The following is a 21,796-nucleotide window of genomic DNA, read 5'->3' as shown; positions in this document are numbered from 1 at the left end:
TTTTATTCTGGGTGAAATTTTTACTCGGAGTAGTCGAGTGAAGCAAATCAACTGTGTTCAACATTTTTTCATGCAGATCAGAGAATATAATTAATTGCATCGACACAGTCGTAGCCTTGGAATTCTTACACAAGAAAATTATAATAATGATGGAGAAAATAAAGATAAAAAACAAAAAGAAACAAAAGAAATTAAGGTTTGACAATTATAGCAATAATAATAATAATAATAATAATAATAATAATAGGGAAGAAAGTAGTATAATTAACAACATTAATAATGACAAAAAACAACTTGGATGGACTGTCTGATCAACTGATCAGTACAAACGTTGCACACTGCAGCATGCAGTCACTATCTTTTTCCTACAGATAATCCAAAATCCAGAAGAAAAAAAAAGGTGCAACATCTGAGTACAGGTTGTTAACCACCCACTTTCAAGTATTCCTTATTAAAGCCGTTATCTAACAAAGAGAGAAAAACAGGCGTTGATTGCTTTTGGGGGAAACCCCAAACAAGTAGGAGGCCTTTGATCTTATTAATGAGGTAAGCGGCATGTCATATAACAAGTTAGGTCATGATTCGAAAATTAACCTACTGATGACAATTCATTAATGCTTCTGGTTTAAGTATTGTGGAAGTAGATGATTAGCTAGCCCTCAAAACGAATTTTACATACCTCTCTCTCTCTCGCTGCATTGAAACAACTGAATAGACAACTACTGTAACTGAACTGAACAGGATGGACAAACCACCGCTCTCGGTATACTGCTCAACCAAATTCTAATAGAAGCTTAACTTGTTAATTTCATTATGGACGGAGTGTCATTGTTCAAGTACTACAACAATCAACAAGGAAAAAGTAAGATTTGCTCAATGTTTTGCTGGGAGCGGTTTGGTATTTGGTTGGAGATTAGCCAGTAATTGAATTGCTTCTTAGTCAGACGTATCTCTTTGCTCAGTGCTATTGCAATCTGGAACTATGGTGGATTTGGGTTCTCTAATTGCCCAAAAGACATATTTTACTTCAATATCTTTGTTTTTGTTACATTTTTTCCAGCAAGAAATTTAGGGAAGTTAGGATACATTTGATTCCGGTTCCTTTAAGAATATAAATGCTCATTCCTATCCTTTTATTTGGTGACAATATATAAATACCTAATTGGAGTTGAATAATTGCAATAAGAATTTTAATTCGTGTTTAAAATTTTGCTCTACAAATCCACGCGGTTATCTTTAAGAGAAATAATAGTTATAATTGTAAGTATATAAATGCTACGCAATTATTTTGAAAAAAGTAAATAAATACGAAATTCATATAAAAAAAATTAAATTTTTAATAATAAACCCCACTATTTTTTAAAATAGTTACATAACATTTACGCCTTATGATTGTACGTAACATTAATCATATTTTTAATAGTTCACTTGAAAATTCAGAATTTGGCATTTGCCTTTCACATTTGGCCCCACTATATGATTTCAACTTCCCAACTCCTCCCAGACATGGAAAGTGTTATCTAACTAACCAGATTGCAGCCATCTACTTAATTCTAATGTAGTCCTTAATTGTAATGGGATCATTACGCTTCCGAATTAGGTGGCAACTCTTTCATCTTTGTTTTTGCGTGAAATGCATCATTCTAGTCCCAAATGTTTCAGGAAATCCACTTGAGGGTAAAGTCCACAGCAGGCTTTCAAGAACTTAAATTTTTTTTAGAAAGAACAACTGAAGCAGTATTCTACCATGATTTAGGTGATAAAAAATCAAAAATAAAAAATTGTCCTTAGTTTGTCATGAAGATGGAATAAGAAACATATGTAATCAGATAAGAATTTACAAAATGAAGGAAATAAGATAAAACCTTAAATATCCAAAAATTGATATTTATTATATTTGTTTGCCATCTTCCTTTAATACAGAAGTCTGGCCACCCCCTTTGGTGATCTTAGGAAAATAGCAAAGCTGCAATAGAAGGTTCCCTTTCATTCCTCAGAAACCTTGAAAAATGTATATGATAAAATTATGTTATTGATACCATCCATTCTAGGATCTGTGTCAAACTCGGGATCAATATAGAAGAATACCTGCATTTTGGTGAACATTCAGTAACATAAAGTAGTCAAAAACAATTTTTCTGATAAATCAGTTCATAAATATGAAAAAAAACTGCTTACAGGCATGTCAATCTGCTCCCCCGGAAGAAGGCGTTGCTCCTCAAAGCAAAAGCATTGTATTTTGTTGAAGTAAACTGCAGCCTGAGAAGAAGAAGAGGATCTCAACATTAAGCTCTGACGTAAACTCTGCTCCAAGGCCCTAAAACTGGACCTTTTCTACCTCCCCATGGAAGGGATGTCCAGAAGTCAAGAATTTGTGGTAATCATGATCACTTGACATCTAAATTTTTTTGAGTTATTTCGATCACTTTATGTTTTGAATGGTCTTAAGAGTACTCCAATCGGTAATAGGGGAGAGATCCCATTCGGTCACAAACAGGGGAATGCTTGAAAATTCTCTATACGATTTCCAGAAGGAATTGGGTTCATCAAGAGGTCAATCAAAAGCCATGGAAGTTTGAGTAAATCAAAAGTCACCATAAAGTTGACCAAAATTCACCACCGACCAAAAAATTCTGAGTAATCTTCTTAGAGATTGAAAAAAGAAAAATTGGAAGCATTGATCAAAGTACCTGCCCCACTTTTCTATTTCTTCTTAATCATTTTTCATTGGACACTACCTTATAGGTTTAATTACCTTGAGAATACCAGAGCACAGAAAAGGGGAAGACAGGTGAGCACACACCCCTAAGAGTAAGTAACAAACATAAAACTCAATATATCAGACTAACTTTTCAAAATCTTCAATTTTTTTAACGGTTAAACATCTACCAAGAGAATTCAACAACTAGATGATACAAAGAGAAGTTGACATTTACTAGAGAACCCAATGATCATATCCTAGAAATTCAACAGATATTATAGTGAAACACCATTCAGGTTAGATTCATTGAAAATACTGCATGCTTGATGTTATCAGTACCTTCATGGGGGTGACGTTATAAGTAGAAACACCAGTTATTGGAGTTGAACTTCGATTTTCAGCAGTGTAAAATGCAAGGGCACTTTCTCCAGGCTTGACTCTTACCTGGCAAAAAGATACCAAGATCATAACAGCTCAGAGACAGAAACTGCACAAAGGGTATTTCACAATTAAAAAAGCAATGCACGTACACATTACAAGCACACTCACTCTAGTTTTAAAAGCCTTTTTAATGATATGTTCTTTGCATTGATTCTCTTACGTAAAATAATAAGTCAATCAAATAATTTGTTTAAGCACATATTAACACAACACACACATGCACTAAAAGAAAGAACCTCTCTTTGTGTGGGAATAAACTTCCACGGCATTCCATCAGCCACATCAGCATTGAATTGCACCACAATCTCCCTGAAAGCAGAACAATAAGAAGTCAATAACTCATCAGGCACATGGCATTAAATCCGAAATATTGACTTTGTATTATAGGAGGGAGGAGAATCTTAATTGATTGTGAAACTGTAATATTTTTAATGTAGAATTGATTTGAGTTAAAAAAAGTCTCACACATGAAGGATAGGGGGTGCAAACTTGTAACTTAGTAGGGGCACAAGACAAGCAAGGGGAGGGGAATACTTTCAAAAAGTTCGTGCATTCTCCAAGTAGATCATTTGAATTAAAACTATTTTCTATGTTGGTTTCCCTTCTCTTCCATTTTAACATCATCCCTGTCTTGCAAACTACCAGCTCAACACACAGCATATAAATAAGGAGTAAATACATATGCTGAAAACAGGATGATGAAAAGTAAGGACTTACAAAACAAAAAAATGAAAATGATAAAAGAACTGGTAATGAAACCACATTCAGCTCCTAATCATCCAATAATTGAGTAAACTATAGTCATTCATATTGGAATTATGAGAAAACAATAAGCCCCATCTATGAAATAGAAATCACACCTTGCAGTAACGGTTCCATCTTTAGCATGCCGAGCTATCTTCTCTTCAACACTCTACAGATTGCAAGATCTTGTTGTAACAAAGAAAAGAAGAGGAACTATGAAGGGGGAAAGATTATAAAACAGGCAAGGTTACTGAAAGTAAAATGAAAACGCAGAAATAAACTCAATCACACCTCACGCCGCTGGATAGTGCCTCCATACCCAGTAGCTTGGCAGAACCTTCTATATAGAGGAACCGCAGCATAACTACTACCCACCATGGCAAATACCAAAACGGTAAGGTATAAAAGCATCTTCTGTGATTTCTGTTTTCTGGAAGCTTGAGAGGCATAGTGGCGCTGAATATTGGTCAAAGAAAATGACCTCCCAATATACCCAGAAGCAAAAGGTGAAAACCGGCTATACTTATTTAATGGCCCTGTACTAAACTCACATCTTAAACTCAAACCCTGGATATCGTAACTGAAACCCCTCTGATATGCAGTATTAGCTCTGATGAAGTTATAACTCGACCAGCCTATAACATTAGGCATGCACCTGAATCAAGAACAAATTCATCTACATATAACAAAATCCAAACAAATATGCTTTGATTTGGTGAGAGAAGGAAAAATAAAAACTTTATCATACTCTGGTGCTTTGTTAAAAAGACTAGTCTCTGGAAATTTTTCTACTGAAATTATTGTTTCTCAATCTCCCTCTGAAGCTGGAGAAACAAGTAACGTCTTAAAATGCTTCCTGAATATGCATGACTTCTACAGTGAGTTTAGCATATTACGAAACAATTAAACACAGATCAACTAAACTTAACAAACCCTTAATCCTCTCTAAAATGTAGTCGCTTTAACCTCCCTACTTTTTTTCATGTCATTCTTCACTGCTTCTACACATTATTTTAGTCCTACCTCCCAGGATTTTTTTTTTTTTTTTTTTCATGATAAATTGCCTTCCCACTTCGCTACTAAAGCAAAGGGAACCAAAGAAAGATTTCAGTCATAATATTAGTTTTAGTAAAAGAATTACCTGGCGCTAGGACGCTGTAAATTCTTAAAGTAAGGGAAGAGGTTGGTTGTTCTACAAAGCCTTGAAAATGACATATTCAGATGACACCACGGATATCTGAAAAGAAAAACAAAAATGCCATTGGTAAATGATAAATCAAACTCTAGCAACAAGTAGCTAGAAATTAAAAAATAAAAATAAAAATATTGGACGGCAATCCAAAAGAATAAGAGTTCTAAAGAAAAATCCTTGACTTCTGTCATCCTCTTCTTGCAATCCTTGAAAGTCCAGTAATTTATTTTCCTTCAAATGCACCACATAAGATGGGATCAGCTTCCGTAAAGTAGCCTTTCAAAGCAAACAAAACTGCCTCTCCCACATGCTAATGAAGTTAAGGGCTTGTTTAGAAATATATCTCATCCCAAAATTCTCATCTCATCTCAACTCATTCCATCTCCTTCCCAAACATAATTAAAATACAAAATTATCAAACTAATCATTACAACCTTTTCAAACTTTCAAATAAAAAATAAAAAACAATTCAACTTTTTCAAATAAAAAAAAATTATAAAACTATATTTTAAAAATATTTTAACTTTATAATATTTTTCATTCAACTTTTTTTCTCTCATTTCCCAAAACTTAAAAATACTCAACTCAAACTATCTCACTATTATTCAGAAACTATCTTATTACTATTCACAAAATTTTCATCCCATCTCACTCCCCAAATGAGAATAAAATCCTATGTTTCTAATGCCTATGTAGAGTGGGTTGGGAATAAAAAAATCTCCCGATTTTAAGAGCTGTTTCCAATTAAAAATCTTGTTTCTAATACCTACTTGCTGCAAATAAAATCCCATAACCCAAGAGATAAAAAAAAAAAAAAAAAAAAAAAAAAAGTCCCATAATTCAAAGAAGTTACAATTTCCTCTTTCCAGTGGTCTCAGTTAATTTCTACCGTCCTAAAGCACGTGAGCTGCCAATGAAACTCCTGTCACCATTAAAAAACCAGTCCTTAAGGCCCAGCAACACCTCAAATTATCCACAGGAAATTTCCTGCAAGAATTGAGACGGTTTGTGTGACTCGGCCTTCAAAGCCACTATGAAAGTTCGGCCACCCTAGTCCACAAACCCGTAAGCTCAAAACTCCAACATAAATTCATGCCACAATCACTCATAGCGACCAAGTACAAAGTGATAAATTCACCTCCGAAATTATTAGAAGAAATCATCAAGTACATCCCGAGCATAAACATCAACAAAGTCATAAACTACAAACCATTTCCATTGGGTTTCAGCCTCATCCACTCGAAAGCCATCCGGACATATGTAGAACCTCCATAAACGGCATGAACGACTTCCCCCATACTCCCAAACTTTGAGCAATAAACTCGTAACAATCACGCCTTAAGAACCGAAACCACCAATCACCATTATCCGAAATCCACGATTTCGGCCACCAATTTCCCCCTTTCCAAGTCCGGCCCTTACAGCCCTTCAAATGGGCAGTGCCCATTCTGTTAGATGAATCCTTTGCCATCGTGTATGAACATGAACCAAGCAATTGCGGAAAGTCAGAAATTACCTTAATTTTGTAAGGGTGCCCTGCCTTGAGGGGGAAGCTCCTAGCTCCTCCGGTGACCTCACAGGATGGGATTCGGGTGGCCGGTGGCTGCGGCTGAGCCAAGCCTATGGTGTGACCGTGTGAAGGCGTCGAGTACAGAGAGGGAGGAATAAGAGAGAAAATAGGACGGAAAGAAAAAGGGAACGATAGTTTATTGATCTGTGTCTGTGGGTTTATTCATCTTATTTTTGAAGTCAAATTTGAATAAACTTGCCACAATTTCATCTACATTAATTTATTTATCTTCATAATTTTAAATAACTATGAATAGTAATTATTCATATTTGAAGATGTCATTTTCCTTCTTCAAACATTATTTTATTATTTTTTCTCTCTCCTCCCAACTTTCTCTTTTCTCTCTTTTCTTTTTTCTCTTCTCTCTCTTTATTATTTTATTATTATTTAATCAAAAAATACATAATCCAATGTAGGAATTCTTCTTCATATTCAAAATCAATCTTCAAAACATATAATTTTACATATGAAGATAAAGAAACCATTGCTAATGCTCTAACGAGTTTTGCTATTTATAAGTATAATTATGTATTGATTTATGTATTAATACGATGTAATTAGTTAAAAAGTAGATTTTATTAAAAATAATGTTAATTTAAATTTTAAGTATGAATGAATCAGTATTGGTATACAGATTAGTACACAACTATGCTTGTATATAACAAAACTCTAGGGTAATATAGACTTAGATTCTTTTACCACTATTTTATCATTTATAGTGTATTTATTTTTTCTTTATTTTTCTAAATATTTTTTTAATATATTTAATTATTAAAAAAAATTTTAAAAAATATACAATTTTATTAATAATTACTTTCTTAATTATTAAGTAAAAAATTAAAAAAATTAAAAAATTAAAAAATTAAAAAATGTGATAGAAGAATAATAGAATAGTGGTAAGATTATCATTATTCATATATTTACTATTAAAAATTTAATTTAATATATATTTAATATTTATTTAGTTTTTCAAAAAAAATATTTACATAAAATAATGAAATTATTTTTTCTTTTTAATAAGACTTATTTTTTTAAATATTAATTTTATAAAACAAATTTATAACTAACGTGATTAAAGGTAAAACGTAATATTTATTTTATAATAAAATAAATCTTATAATGTGACAAATAACATGAATTAACTTATAAACTTATTTTTTGCAATATTTAACATATTATTTTCTCCAATTACTCAAAGTCCAAAACTTATAGGGAGCATTATTCAAATACAGATCGTGACTTCATGCCTTGTGGTTAATTTTTCAGGTAAGTTTTTCGCTGAGTGAATATATTTTTAAGTGAGAAATATTTAATTACAAAAAGATTAAATAAAAATAAACTTATAAGTTAAAATGATTTATTACGGTACATTAATTTTTTTTTATTATAAAATAAATTTAACGAATCATATAAAATTACGACAATTTATAAATTTTTTTGTATATAATTTTTATTTTATTTTTATACGTAGCACTTTCATTTCAAAGTGCATCACTCTTAAAGGATTCTCATTGGTTTGATCAAATTTATTTTCAAAATCTAACCAATATTACACTTCTTTATATTTATCTATTGACTCTATTTCATCTAAATTCAATCCTTAAATTGGATTAGACATTCATTCTCTATATAATAATAAAATATTGTTAAATTAATATTTTTTAAAAAACTTATTTTTATCCCATTTATAATTCTACCAATTTAATATTATTAATAATTATATTATAATTAAATTAATATTAAAAAATAATATTTTCAAAGGTCATTTAATTTTCAAAATCATATAAAAATCATATTTTATATTATAATTAAATTAATAAATTATATTATAATGATAAGAAAGTAGTATTTTAATATTTAGTGAATGAATTTAATCTTTCATATTTAACTAAATACCATAATAAAAATATAAAATATTTTAAAGTTGTCCAATCTAATTTAATGTGAGTTTTGTTTATATAAATAATTCAAATTTTAGCTGACAAGAGGCTGCTCTTAGGCCCAAAGAGCGACGAATCATCTCAATCGAAACAGAATTCATCCTTTCGGCCCAAAAAAATACCGCTGACCCAATTTGTTTACTGGTACAGCTCTTCTTTAAACCGAACCTGCTAACCTTGGGGGCCCATTATAGTGCTCTATTTCAGGAATGACTGTAGATTTTCATGGATATCTTATCCGATTAAGACATCATTAGGATCTAAGTCTGGACAAAGAAAAAATTATTTTAATCATGTTTTTCTTGACCAGTGAAAAATAAATTAACTAATTAACACTTGATCATGATTAGTTTTTCTTAATAGTAAACATTTCCCATTCATTTTATCCTAGCTTATAAACTTATAATACTAGAAAGTTTTTATTTTTTTTAGAAAAAGTCATTTTTATTCTGAAATAATAAGTTATATAGATTTAGAGTGTACAAATTGTAATTTTTAATTTTTAAAAAAATATATATAAACTAACCTTTTTATAATAAATTTTAATTTTTTAAAGATTAAGTTATGATTATGTGTGTAAAATTATAAATATAGATTATTTTTAAAAAAATAGATGTACGGATTTAAAAATAATAATAATTAAGAGGTCGGCACAACAAGTATAATTATGTGTATAAAATTATAAATATGGATATCAATTTTATTTTTTTTAATGTACGGGAACTAGACACGCTCTTTCTTTGCCGTTTGGTTGCGTGCTCATTTTGTAAGTAGCCTTTGGTTGCGCTCTTTCTTTGATCTCCACGTGCACGTATCGTAATCTGGCAGGAGAGAAGAGCTGTCATAATAAATAATCGAAATATACATATATGGACGACGGGCGTTGCCCCGTCCGGACGGTATTCTCGTGTACCGATGAGCTGAAGGCCAGATTTGGTCGTTAAAAAATGAGATATAACATTTTTATTTTATTTTATTATTATAATTTTTTAAAATTTTATATAAAATATAATAAATAATTTAATTTTTTAAATTTTTAAATAATAATAATATTAAAAAGATTTTGCTACACAACCTCTCAACATCCCAACACCCCATCTTTTTTTTAATTTTTATTATTTTATTTTTTATTAAATATTTAATATATAAATAATGAATAAAATAATTAAATTAATTTAAAAAGAATAAATTCAAAAAAAAAAAAATTAAAAATTTGAAAAAGAGTGTGATGTTGGGGTGTTGGGAGGTTGTGTAGATTTTTTCATCCATATAATGTTTACTTATAATTGTATTCTCATGAGAACCGTTGCTGATCAGTTAAAGTGTAATTTCATATATGAAAAATAATATTTGTAATTGTGAGAATACAATCGATATATAATTATATAAAAAATAAATAAATATAAGATTCACGTAAAAAAATTAATATTTTAATAATAAATTTTATTATTTTTTAAAATGAATGCATGTTATTTATGCACTTTATAACTACATATAATATTTCTCTTTTTTATATAATTGTTGATTGTTGAGTGGGTATAATTATTTAAAAAAATTAATAATAAAAAATTAATTAATTTTTATATAAATTATATTAAAAAATTATATAAAATAAAATTATTTTATATTAAAAAATATAATAGAATCAATTATATTAATAAAAAATATAAAAAAATATGTAAGAATAACGACACATTAAAATTTTATTTTTTAAAATATTTACACGGCGAGTACACTATCATTTTTCATATTAGTATATATTTTCACTCCCCCTTTCCCTTCCTCACTCAGCCTCAGGTTGTTCAACGTCACACTAGAGTCTGTTCGGTCACTCTGTCTCCCTCAACGCGCCTCGCAAAATGGCCGAACCGTACGGGACGGAGAAGCCCAACGGCGAAGGGAGTCACCCCCGCCGAACTGAGGAGGAAACCTTGTACGGCGTTTTCCATCGTATGGTGTCCGCGATCTTCTTCCCTTATGATCAGCGTGAGCGTGCTCCGCTGCTGCACCGGATCAGAGCCTCTGTGGCCGATAACGCACCCTTCCTTCGAGAAGCTTCTGGAAACACTGGGCGGAATGTTTTTCTCTGGACTCGGAGGGGCAGTCCCCTCCGTGCCCTCCTCGTCATTTCTGTGAGTGTGTCTCTTTCTCGTGCTTCGATTTCGTGTTTGTTTATTGGATAAATGCCAGTTTCAGTGATTTAATTATTGCGTCAAAAATATTTTTGGTTTGTAGTATTAAAGTATAAGAACCTAGGAAAATTGGTGGAGAGTTCGGCCAAGTTAATTGTTTTTTCTAATTGGTCATATATGAAAATTCTAAGCTTTCTGAGCGCTTTCTTTTTTCCCCTTTAGATCCCCTACTTGGTCCATTGTTTTCCTTCTTATTCATCTCTTTCCCAACGCAGATTTGTTCCTTTCAATTCAAGTATAAAAACTCTGCTTTCTTGTATCTCATCACTTTTTTAGTTTGGTTACCGAGTGGGTTGAGATTTTCTTAAGGTGTAATTTATGCTGTGATCAGTGATGGATCCAGAACACATGTTTTTTTTGGGGGGGTGGGGGGGGGGGGGGGGGGGGGGGGGGGGGGGGGAGTGGCGGAAGTAATATAATGATAGTTAAAGATTTCTTTTCTTTTTTCTTTTTGTTCGTGTGTATATATATTTTTTCTATCTTAGAAGAAAGTATTATAAGATACCAAATTATTAGTTATCGATTTATGAATATATGAAGGACGTCTATATATAGTTAATAAAGATCATGAATCGCTGATAAAAGTTTTCTCATTTAAAAAAAAAAATGAATATTTTCAATTAAAAATAGAAAAAAGTCACGGGTAAGAAAGAAAAAATAGAAAACAACATGTAATATTGGAGGGCATTCTAAGAAGAATAGAGAAAGAAAATACTTGCTTTTTAAATATATATTTTTTAGGTTTTAGAAAAATATAAGGGCCAGAATTTTAAGCTTTTTAGAAAAATTCATTTTTATTGGATATGGGGATTAGATTTTGAATTTTAACAGAAACCTAAACTACGTGTTTTGAAATATTTGCTTAACTTGGTTTCAGAAGGATGTTGTGTTTGTATTTTGGAGATGGGAGTTTAATAAAGCCATTTTATTATTGATGAGTTCCTTTTATTAATTCTGCCTGCACTCGTCTTGCTCAAAATCACTGCAACAACTGTTCCTTAGATGCCCAATACTTTTTTTTCCTGTACACTAGAGTTTTATTGATCATGAGAATGATAAGCAGGTGCCCAATGCGTATATTTTTTTTTTTATAGGTAAGATGCCCAATACATATTCTAACCTTTCTTTCCTTTTTTCCCCTTTCTGCGAGCGTGATATATTCTATTCTTTTGGTACCAAACAACAGGAGGAAAGAAATAAAAATTTGTCCTTAATGTGTTTTGCATTATCTTAGATGCCCAATTTATATGTAAATGCGGATCTCACAATGCTCTTGAAGGCCCTAAGCAATAGGGGAAATAAGGAGAAAGAAACCAAGTTCAATCTATTACTCTTTTCTTTATCCAAAACGTGTATTATTTGCTTGTCATGGAGATCTTCTTCAATTCTTTGTTCAAATGTGATTTTGGAATTGGGATTGCATCGTGATTTGGTGTTTGAAGATCTTGCAAAATAAAACTTTTGATTAAAAGGAATTACATCCTTCGACAGTTTCAACACTTCTCCACTTTGTTCTTTTATTCTAAAATTCGGGCATTCCACAAAAGTTACGATGTATGAATTGACGGTACCATCTCTTTTTCGCTCCTCATATGGATTTAGCAGTTGCTCATGCATCACTCTTGTGTGATATATTCTTAATTTGTTTCTTATGATCGTTACAAGAATAGTTGCAATGGTGTTACGGAATCATTAAAGTAGATATTCTCTACTTTTTCGCATAAAGTTTTGATTATAAATTAAATAAAGGATCATATGAATGAATTTTCACTGATTGGCTTGAATGTCCTGTCTTAATAATATTTAATGTTTTAAGATCTCTTCTTAATTTTTCTGTACTTTCCAAATTTGCTGCAGGTTGGGACAATCACGCTTCTTGCTTTGACAGGATTGCTGGTCTTTATGCTTTTCTTTCTGGCTGCAACCGTCAATGCCATTGTTATATCTCTTTTGGTGTCTTTGGCTGCAGCAGGTGGCTTCTTGGCCTTTTTCTTCACCTGTGTAACATTTATATATATTGGTGCATTATCAGTAGCTGTCTTTGTTATTGCTGGTGCTACAATTTCAGCAATCATAGCTGCTCTCATAGTTACAGGTACAGATGACCTTTCTTTTATTTTTATTTTTGCCCAAAATCTCCTTTCTTTACTTTCTTATTATCAAGTGCTCGTGGTTAATGGCTTATCAGTTCTACAGACCTCGCGTTTCCCTTTTTTGCTCTTTGGAGTTTAATTGTGGTTTTACTTTCTTAGAAAAATATTGACTCTTGAACTTCACATGCCATATCTGTAAATGGAAAATTTAAGTTTACAAAGATGATTGAAATAAGAAAAAGTGGGTAGACCTCACCAATAAACTGATATTGCACTAGTTCATATTGGTGTATATTATGAGAATAAAAATGAAACTATAATCTTTTTGTTGTTTCTGAGTGCAAATGTGCAAGCAAGGAACCTGCAAAATGTTCCATTGCCTGGACCTTCTAGCCCATGCCCTACACACGTGGAATGTGCTACCTTTTCCTATCCAAACATGGTTTTTGTACTAATTTTTGTTGTTATGTGAGGCTTGTGATTAATATTTCATGCTGGATTTGCTTTTGATGCTGCTCCATTTCTGTTAACCCCTCTGGAATCCAAAACTTTTATCTAAATCAGGTTGGATTGGATTCTTCTGGACTTTGTGGTTAGCAACAAAGAAAAGCGTGAACCTTGCTAAGCACTCGCTGACCATGAGTGCTTCCACACTCTCCGCTTACTCTTCTGCTAGGCATGCTCACTGGCGTCAAGAACCACACAAGATATCAGATTGAAAGTTACCGCAAATAGATTTCCAGTTTGGAAGTATAGAATGTAATTAAAATAATTACTAGTCAATACCACTAGTGAAAATGGAACACTTCTCATTTACTTTCATTTTTACTGTATTATCCTTTGAAGTTTGCGGTCTGCCTTTCCATATGAAGACAATAAGTGGTTTCTTGTATTTAATCTCTGTCTCTGTGAACTCTTTTTGCTTTCATTTTGTCCCTAAGGATCGAGGACTGCTCTGCTCACTCGTTAGGATTTGAATGTGCTGTAACTCACAAATCTTTTAGGCTATATGTCTAGTCCAGTCAGATAACATAAAGGCTAATGTGTTATCCGCCAGAAAATGTTAGTTTTTTGTTAGGAGTATTCGTTTTATGATGGAGGATCGGGTGTCTAGTCCAAGTTGGGTTCAAGAATCAATGAATTTCTCTGTTTGGTTGCTGATTTTGTAACAAATACAGGAATTTGGATGATCGTGCAGCCAGATGACATCTCTGTGCTGAAGGTATACATTTTTTTTTTTTTTTATCAAATGAGAGATATGCATACAACTTGGCCCGTACATTATGCTCGTCTCAAAGCATAAGATGAAACAGAAATGAAAGTTATTAGGACTCCTCATCGGTTTGGAATACATATATAATGTGTAAAAAAGGACATTTCACTCAGGGACCCAACTCCTAAGTATAGACTAACGGGTCACAAATAGAAGTGAAGTGGGCTGTCGGTTGACCCAGATTAGTTTTCTCTAACTCGTTCAAATTGTACACACTCCCCCAGAAATAAAAATGCAAGCAGGAGGAAGTAGAGTTCTCCACCCTTTCCCCTGCCCTGATCATCTGCTCTCCTCTACCTCCATATCCAATCGAACTGTAAAACCTTAGGGCAAAGGTGAAGGAGCTAGCTTTATTTGCTATGCAAGTGCCTTTATAACTGGAAAACATATATAGATCATCACTACAAAGGATTTGTCTATGGCTGTGGTTCTCTCATATTAATTAATGCAAACCCAAAGAATGAATATACTGATCTTCCGATTGGCTAAAGAATTAATAGCAACAAAAAAACCCTGCTCATTACCAGTTGGCTATATATATTAATGCACCTTTGATCACTGGTAAAAGAAAAAAGAAAAAGATCCAAAGTCCAGTTTCTTTCACTATTTACAAGTGATCGAATAACAAGTAAGTTGACAGTACACAGAAATCAGCATTACATGCAGTAGGCCATAATGCATGGCTTTTTCCAGTACATATTACTGAAGGGAATGCTCAACCAACTTTAAGAGAGAGCAATTTATGAAGGTGACCCGCTTTCAGTGACTTGAAGTACTAAAAAATGTCATGAATTCATGATGTTTAGCATTAAGGTCATGCTTAGAATGATATTGCTGTGTATGTCATACACTAGCTAGCTTTCGCTTCCTTATATATAAATCCAGCTTGACAGGAATATATAGTCTTTAAAAGTTGTGAGAATCAAACCCATTTTCATGCCATTCTCTTTTGCTCATCCCTTCTCCATCCTTTTTTCTTTTGTTTGCAATCACCTAGAGCTTTAGCCACACATAACAAACAAGCCCCAAAAATGCTGCACGTCCAATCAAAAGATTTAACTTGCATAATTAACTCGAGCTGCAGTTTCCTCTTCCTCACAAACACCCTTCTATGTATATCTATAACTTGTCAATCATGAAGATTATGAACTAGTCAAGGACTGCAAATCAAAACAAAGGCAAATATATAGGCCGGACACGGTGAAATATGATCAGTCATGCGGTTTGCCATGCCAATCGGGTCTGCCTAATGTGAACTCCAAGCTTGGGTTCCCTAAGTAGCTCTTCGTTTGAGTTGAACCACATTCCTGTAATGTTTTGGTAAATTTGGTTACCATAAAGTATTCGCAATGAATGTTGCAATGGAATATGCTGATCAGGATTTTGCATGAACGTGCATGATCTAGTTCTAACACAAATATGTCACCATGGGTTTTGAGAAGCAAAATTGAGTCGTATTTTATGATGGGAAGTGCTACAGTCACAAGAGATTTGTCCTACAAAAACAAACTCACAAATTAATATGACTTCAATCTAACAATCTCAAAGTGGGATCAAAACAATCTTGTGTCTACGTAGCAAATGGTCTCAATCTAACGTACTATATTAAACCAGGTTAAGTATGTTTACTTTTGTGGAATTTCATTGTTATTAAAGCATTTATGTATTACGACAGGTTTCCATTCTTAAATCCGTACGTACCTGCGAATGGTGTGGTCTTGGTCTAACTTGTTGTGACTCAAAGGATGCAGCTTTGAGCCGCTCGACGTCATTGCTCATGTTAGCTTGTGGCCATTCCTCCCGACTGGCAAAATTTTAAAACCTCGAGTCAGCCAGAATTTATACTATTTTGGTAGTATATTATTTTATCATACACACACACATATGTATATATATAGCGTGGGAACATGTAAAGATCATGATAGAGATGAGCTAGCAATTAATTATTTCCGAATTAAATATATTCGATCCTCATGAACAAAAAAGAATTAATCAATACATAGGAATTAAACTTGTTGGCATGATCACTAATTCATTCACTTGAATTTATAAGTTTCTCCTAACATACAACTAATATTGTAGACTTAGATCATCATAGTTAGCTGCAGCCATTGGAACGTCATTATATTCTTGGGAATTATAATCCCCCCTTTAATTTAAGACTTAAAATCCTTGTGACACTCAGTACTATATATTCAAGACTCCAGAATGAGACCACATAATGACAATCCAAGGTACCCCGGGTAGGGGAGAGAGAGAGAGACACTACAAGAAAAGTGAGCTTTTGTGATCAAACTTTTGTAACCAAAATGACTATTTCTCACGAAAATCGTGGGAAATAGTCATTTTGGTCATTAAATTTTAGTCACAAAAGCCTGCTTCTCTTATAGTGAGAGAGAGAGAGAGAGAGAGAGAGAGAGAGAGAGAGAGAGCACTATTGGTTCATCCATTTATCACACACCAAATTATTTGCAGGCACTGCTTAAAAAAATATAATTAAGATAAATGCTTTGAAGTATTTGAACTATACTATATATCTACGTACTATCATCTTTCAATTCTCGCAAGTGACATATAATGTAAGTGTGTATGTATATATGTTGGTATATATATCATTTGGCAGTAGAATGACTCATTAAAAGTACATAGGAAAAACTTCAGGGACGCAATAGCATCTCAAAACTGCAGATTATATATATATATATAGCTGTAGTACGTTCATATTAACTTATGGTATTACTTCCTACAAAGCAAAATCTCATCTGATCGAGTTTGGCTATATATATGTATACACACATATGTATGTATGTATGTATATAAGCTCCTCATGATATTTTTTTGAAGAATGTACAACCATTTCTTTCTCACTAAACCCTAACTGATCATCGCCTGGTACAACTAAGTACTATGCATGAGATGTTTATGCTGTTCTCGATCTCTTAATTTCCAGCAATGGTACTATACCAGCTGGTAGTATATATGTGGGATATATCAATGCTGCGTTTGGTTTGACTGAAGCTCGATCAAGTACATGCATGCATACTTAACTAAACTAGTTAATTAACAATCTGGTGCACTATATTGAACTTATTTTGCTTGCCACATTTGGAGGTATTATTCTAAATTAAACTGTAAAAAGTCTTCTATCTCATCAAGTTTCATGTAACAAAAAAATAATAATATTAATTTAGTGTTGAAAATGACGATGGATCATAAGCTAGGTAGGTAATTGCCCTGGTAAAAAACCTAAACAAGTAATGCAAAATGCATGGGCTTCTCTCTTGATCTCCTTCCCCATCTCTTTTTCCCATAATTTATTTCATTTTATTTTTATTTTTATCACAGCTAATTAGATGAGTACGCGCGGTGGATATATACAAGAGCATGATGCTGGTAATTAGCAATTAATAAGATGTTCTTCCCAAAGGGCTTAAATAAGTACTAATTAAAGTGCATAATAACACGTAAATCCAACGTTATTAGGCTGTACATACGAATCTCTACTATATATATATATATATATAGCATTTCCTGTCCCCTTGCATTGGGAATCATCGACAAAATGAAGTGCAGCGAATAAGCATCCAGCTCTAATATCATCCAATTTTGAAGTAATTACTTAATCAGTAATAGCTATAGCTGTTACAGAATATATCATGCATCAAAAAAGAAACTTATACAGACTGATCATCTTCTAAAGAACAAGCTACAGTACTTGATCGAATCACCCTTCTGACGGCCAGCCATTCTATATCCTGCTAGCCGACAGGTTCCACTCTTATAACTAGCTATTACTACTTGTGCTAGCTACTTTTAGATTGTAATCTCGAACAAAATGGAAGCTGGTACCACGACCATGATGATCATATATAATCTCTTAATTTGTTGATTGAAATTTTGAAAAGAGGGAGCACTTGGAGTCATGTGAATGGTCTTTTTGGTCACATATATATGCAATCGATCTCCTCGTGGAGATCAGCTAGAATAAGAACCAGATTGATTTTAATAAAGAACAGTCATCATTATTAAACAATAACAACAATTAGAATATATAAGAGTACATATCAAGATGCGCATGGTTCTAAAGAAAAAGCAAAAGCGTAGCTGTCCTCAATCTCGTTTGATTATATATGTCTGTCTTTTTTTTCCGATATCCATCGATCAAAGCTACAAATATCATCTCAGCAAAAATATAAATCTTATGAGAAAAGATCGATGAGAGAGAGAGAGAGAGGGAGAAATATATAGAAAGCAAAAACCAAACAGAAATAAAGCAAAAGCTGCCACAAGAACCGTTTTATTCTTCAAAAATGGTGTACGTGGATTTGCGTTTCTAAGCTAATTAGGTACCATGCAAAAGTAAAAGGAACGCAGTTCGCGTCAGTCCATCCCCCTAAGCTTTTTGAAGTGTATGCCTTTTGGCGTAACATATGACCATAATAAACAACTAGAAAACTCTCTTTTTAAAAAAAAAGAAAAAGAAAAAAGAAAAAAGAAAAGAAGAAGTTCTATGTTGCAATATTATATATATGCGTGAATTATAGAGATCAGAAAGATCGAGATTGTTGAAGCTATCTACCTCGAAGAGTTACTCCACAGACTGGAAGAAGGATAGTCCACATCTTGTTGTATGGGCCGTTCAGCCTGTCCTCTTTGATCGGTAAACGGACGTAGGCCACGATCACAAGCACTTCCCATAGGGGAGATTTCGTCCTCCCCGGATCCATCTGATTGACCTTCAAAGAGAACCAATACTTTCATGTGAATGTTTAATTAGGTCATGCATGCATATAGAAAATGTGTGCAAGTATATAGATTATGTGCATGTATGGATGCATGCATGCATGCCTGCATCAATATTATGATGTTTATGCATATGTCATTCGTAGGATTAGTAGAAAGGATCAACGGAAATGTCAAAGGGAGAATTAACCAAATATTGGAAGTGGGTGCAGTAAAAAATTATGGGAAAAGAACCTAACGCAGGGGGTAAGTTAAAGATAAGGCTGCAGAAAATAAAGTAAAAGTTGAAGCTAAGCAATACGAATTACCTGAGGAAGCGGCAGGCTTGTCAGTGGTCTTAACAGTCCGATACATCTGCAAAGCCAATGGGAATTCGCATTTACAAAGACATTTGAACACTTAGATATTTAATTGAATTAAGTATATATACAGCCCAAAAAAAGAATAATACGATAAAAAAGAAAAAAAGAAAAAGAAAAAACAGATCTCTCTCTCTCTCTCTCTCTCTCTCTCTCTCTCTCTCTCTCTCTCGTGTCTCTGGTCAGTGGGCTTCTTCGTTTCATCGTTAATCGGGAAGTTGGATGTTTGTTAATTAGTTTGTAAAGATGGTTATTATTGAGAAATGATGACCACTTTTGTCTGCCATCATTCTACTTTGTTCTCTCTCTATTTGTGAAAGCAGAAGCTGTCTGTTCTGTCGCAGAAGCTATATACTCGTGCATACCTCCCTCCTCTTTAATTCACTCATTATTTCATTCATTCAGTCATTCGCTGCGTTCATCGGCTACTGCGCCGGCGAGACAGATCAACACCGCCGCAGATGAACGAGCCACACACACACACACACAGAGTCTTATTATGTGATATTTACCTGTAAATGGCTCTTGACATGAGCTAATGTGAGATCCTTGACATCCATGAGCTCAAGAACTGATTTCGGTGTAGCTCCTGCAACTCATCATCCCCAAACAGATTAGACTAAAAATTCTAAAGAAAATACATGCCCAAAATCTAAAACTCGATGGAAATCACTAAAACGGAAAAGGAAAAGAAAAGGGCAGGATCAGACTAGCTAGCAAAAGAAGAGCTCTTTACTTTCATGGCCACCAAGAAGCTCGACAGCGTGGACAAATCGGGCATGGAGTGTGCTCGTCCAGCGCATCCTTGGTGCTCTCATACTCCGTTTTGTTGGGAGCTTAGGCAAAAACCTCGATCTCATCATCCCATGAGACGGCTCCGAAGGTCCTATCCCATACTGATTGTGGTGATGATGATGGTGCAATTGCTGGGATTTGAAAGCATCTGCCGAGAAACCATTTAACCTTGTTGTAGCCCCCAATCTAAAAGCCGCGGAAGAGGCATTGGGAACCGAGTTTAAGATTGACATGGGATCCAAGCCCCCTCCATAGTATGGCGAAGGTGAATGAGATACAGATGGTGTGCACAAAGAGGAGCAAGAGGAAGACAAAGAGGGATAAGAAGGATTTTGGTAGAAGCACATCTTAGGATCCTTATCTCTCGTAGGGTCCATAGGCGAGAAGGGAAATGAACGGCCATGATAGATCGGAATCCCTTTGATCGGCCTCAAACCGTCTGAGGAGACATCGAGCAGTGAAACCCCATGATTTATGTGATTTAAGTGATTGTTAGACTGGTAAAGAAGATGACTTTGTTGTTGATAAGGATTATGTGGTGCTTCTTCAGCTTCACATCTGGAATTCCTCCCAAGAGAGAGTTCGGTATGAGCTTGGGATTCAGTCCTCTCAGAGCTATTGCTGTTGGAATTGTGGGCTTCTCGTTGGCTCAAAAGATCGAACCTGGTGTCTAGTTCATTGCTAGTAGTGCAAATGGAAGAAGACAAACTGGTGGGAGGACTAATGTGCAGCGAGAGATCGGGGAGAGGGGTTGAAGAGGGTTCAATGAAAATCCCCTCCAAGGGCATTTTCATGAACCGTTTACCAAATAGAAGCTTGTGTTAGCTCAATTCAACTTTATACCATAAAGAAACAAAAGAAAGTGAAGCTATTGACAAGTGGGTCTTTAATATTTCGATCTTCTTGAAGATATGTGAACGATATATATATTTTCTCTCTTCCAGAAACACAAGGAAAAGCTATTAAAGAACAGTTTGGTATGCTTTTTAAGACAAAAGAGGGAAAATATGAAGTGAGACGTTGAACCAAAGAAAAAAGAGTACTGTATCCGCAATGTTCCAAAACAAACAGACATGAGAGAGAGAGAGAGAGAGAGAGAGAGAGAGAGAGAGAGAGAGAGAGAGAGAGAGAGAGATGTTAAGCAAAAGAAGGAAGATATAAAATAAAGAAATTAACCCAGAAAGGCACGGAAAGGAAAAGGAGGAGGGGGGAGATTTTGGTCCGGTGTGTCCTCGAGAGTATATTTAGGAAAATGACATCTGAAGAAGAAGAAGAGCATAGGCTCTTCCTTCTCTCTCTTTCTCCCTCTCTGTGGTCAAAATCCACAAGAGATGCACCAAAAAATATAATCACTTTGGATTTCGCTTCCCCGGAGACGACGGGATAAAAAATAAAAAAAAATGAAAGAGAGCTAGACAGAGAAAGACACCCTCATGTGTGATTCCTTTTCCCCCACCCTCCTCGCTCGGTCTGATCTCTCTCACTAACATGATTACTTTTTCTCGAAATATTTAATGGGTTCTCATTTCCTTACATAAACGCAAATAACTTTTCTTTTTCTTTTGTTTACAAAATCTAGCTTGGGGAAGATATTGAATAATGTTCCATAGAAAGACCCGGCCATTGACCTTAGTGAAAGTAAGAGACCGATCGACGAGGACATAAAGGGGCTTTTGTTTGCTTTCGTCATGTGTACGCGTCCTGAACCCTAATTCTACAATATTAGTTATTAGCTTCCAAATTATAATACCCC

At 33.9% G+C, this 21,796-nt stretch overlaps 3 protein-coding genes across 3 annotated transcripts; 1 reads left to right on the top strand and 2 right to left on the bottom strand.

Annotated features, from left to right (window-relative positions):
- Positions 1-1,871: 1,871 nt before the first annotated feature.
- LOC122306164 (cytochrome c oxidase assembly protein COX11, mitochondrial) lies at positions 1,872-6,798 on the bottom strand. The gene is made up of 8 exons (XM_043118596.1): positions 6,595-6,798; positions 5,028-5,123; positions 4,178-4,541; positions 4,003-4,055; positions 3,379-3,451; positions 3,041-3,145; positions 2,179-2,259; positions 1,872-2,088 (listed from the first exon to the last, which is right to left on the bottom strand). The coding sequence occupies exons 2-8, from the start codon at positions 5,099-5,101 to the stop codon at positions 1,987-1,989; spliced, it is 852 nt and encodes a 283-aa protein (XP_042974530.1). The 5' UTR covers positions 5,102-5,123; positions 6,595-6,798; the 3' UTR covers positions 1,872-1,986.
- Positions 6,799-10,358: 3,560 nt separating this feature from the next.
- LOC122307519 lies at positions 10,359-13,770 on the top strand. Its single transcript, XM_043120438.1, has 3 exons — positions 10,359-10,720; positions 12,638-12,875; positions 13,438-13,770. Exons 1-3 carry the CDS (start codon positions 10,448-10,450, stop codon positions 13,590-13,592), a joined length of 666 nt encoding a protein of 221 aa, XP_042976372.1. The 5' UTR covers positions 10,359-10,447; the 3' UTR covers positions 13,593-13,770.
- An 869-nt stretch (positions 13,771-14,639) lies between these two features.
- On the bottom strand, positions 14,640-21,595 carry LOC122307518 (transcription repressor KAN1-like). Its single transcript, XM_043120437.1, has 6 exons — positions 19,985-21,595; positions 19,761-19,837; positions 19,198-19,243; positions 18,726-18,882; positions 15,848-15,950; positions 14,640-15,453 (listed from the first exon to the last, which is right to left on the bottom strand). The coding sequence occupies exons 1-6, from the start codon at positions 20,835-20,837 to the stop codon at positions 15,358-15,360; spliced, it is 1,332 nt and encodes a 443-aa protein (XP_042976371.1). The 5' UTR covers positions 20,838-21,595; the 3' UTR covers positions 14,640-15,357.
- Positions 21,596-21,796: the final 201 nt, after the last annotated feature.

This window comes from Carya illinoinensis, chromosome 4 (assembly GCF_018687715.1).
Source record: "Carya illinoinensis cultivar Pawnee chromosome 4, C.illinoinensisPawnee_v1, whole genome shotgun sequence".
NCBI lineage: Eukaryota > Viridiplantae > Streptophyta > Magnoliopsida > Fagales > Juglandaceae > Carya > Carya illinoinensis.
Note: the sequence above shows the minus strand (reverse complement) of the source record. Positions and strands in the feature narration are given on the sequence as shown.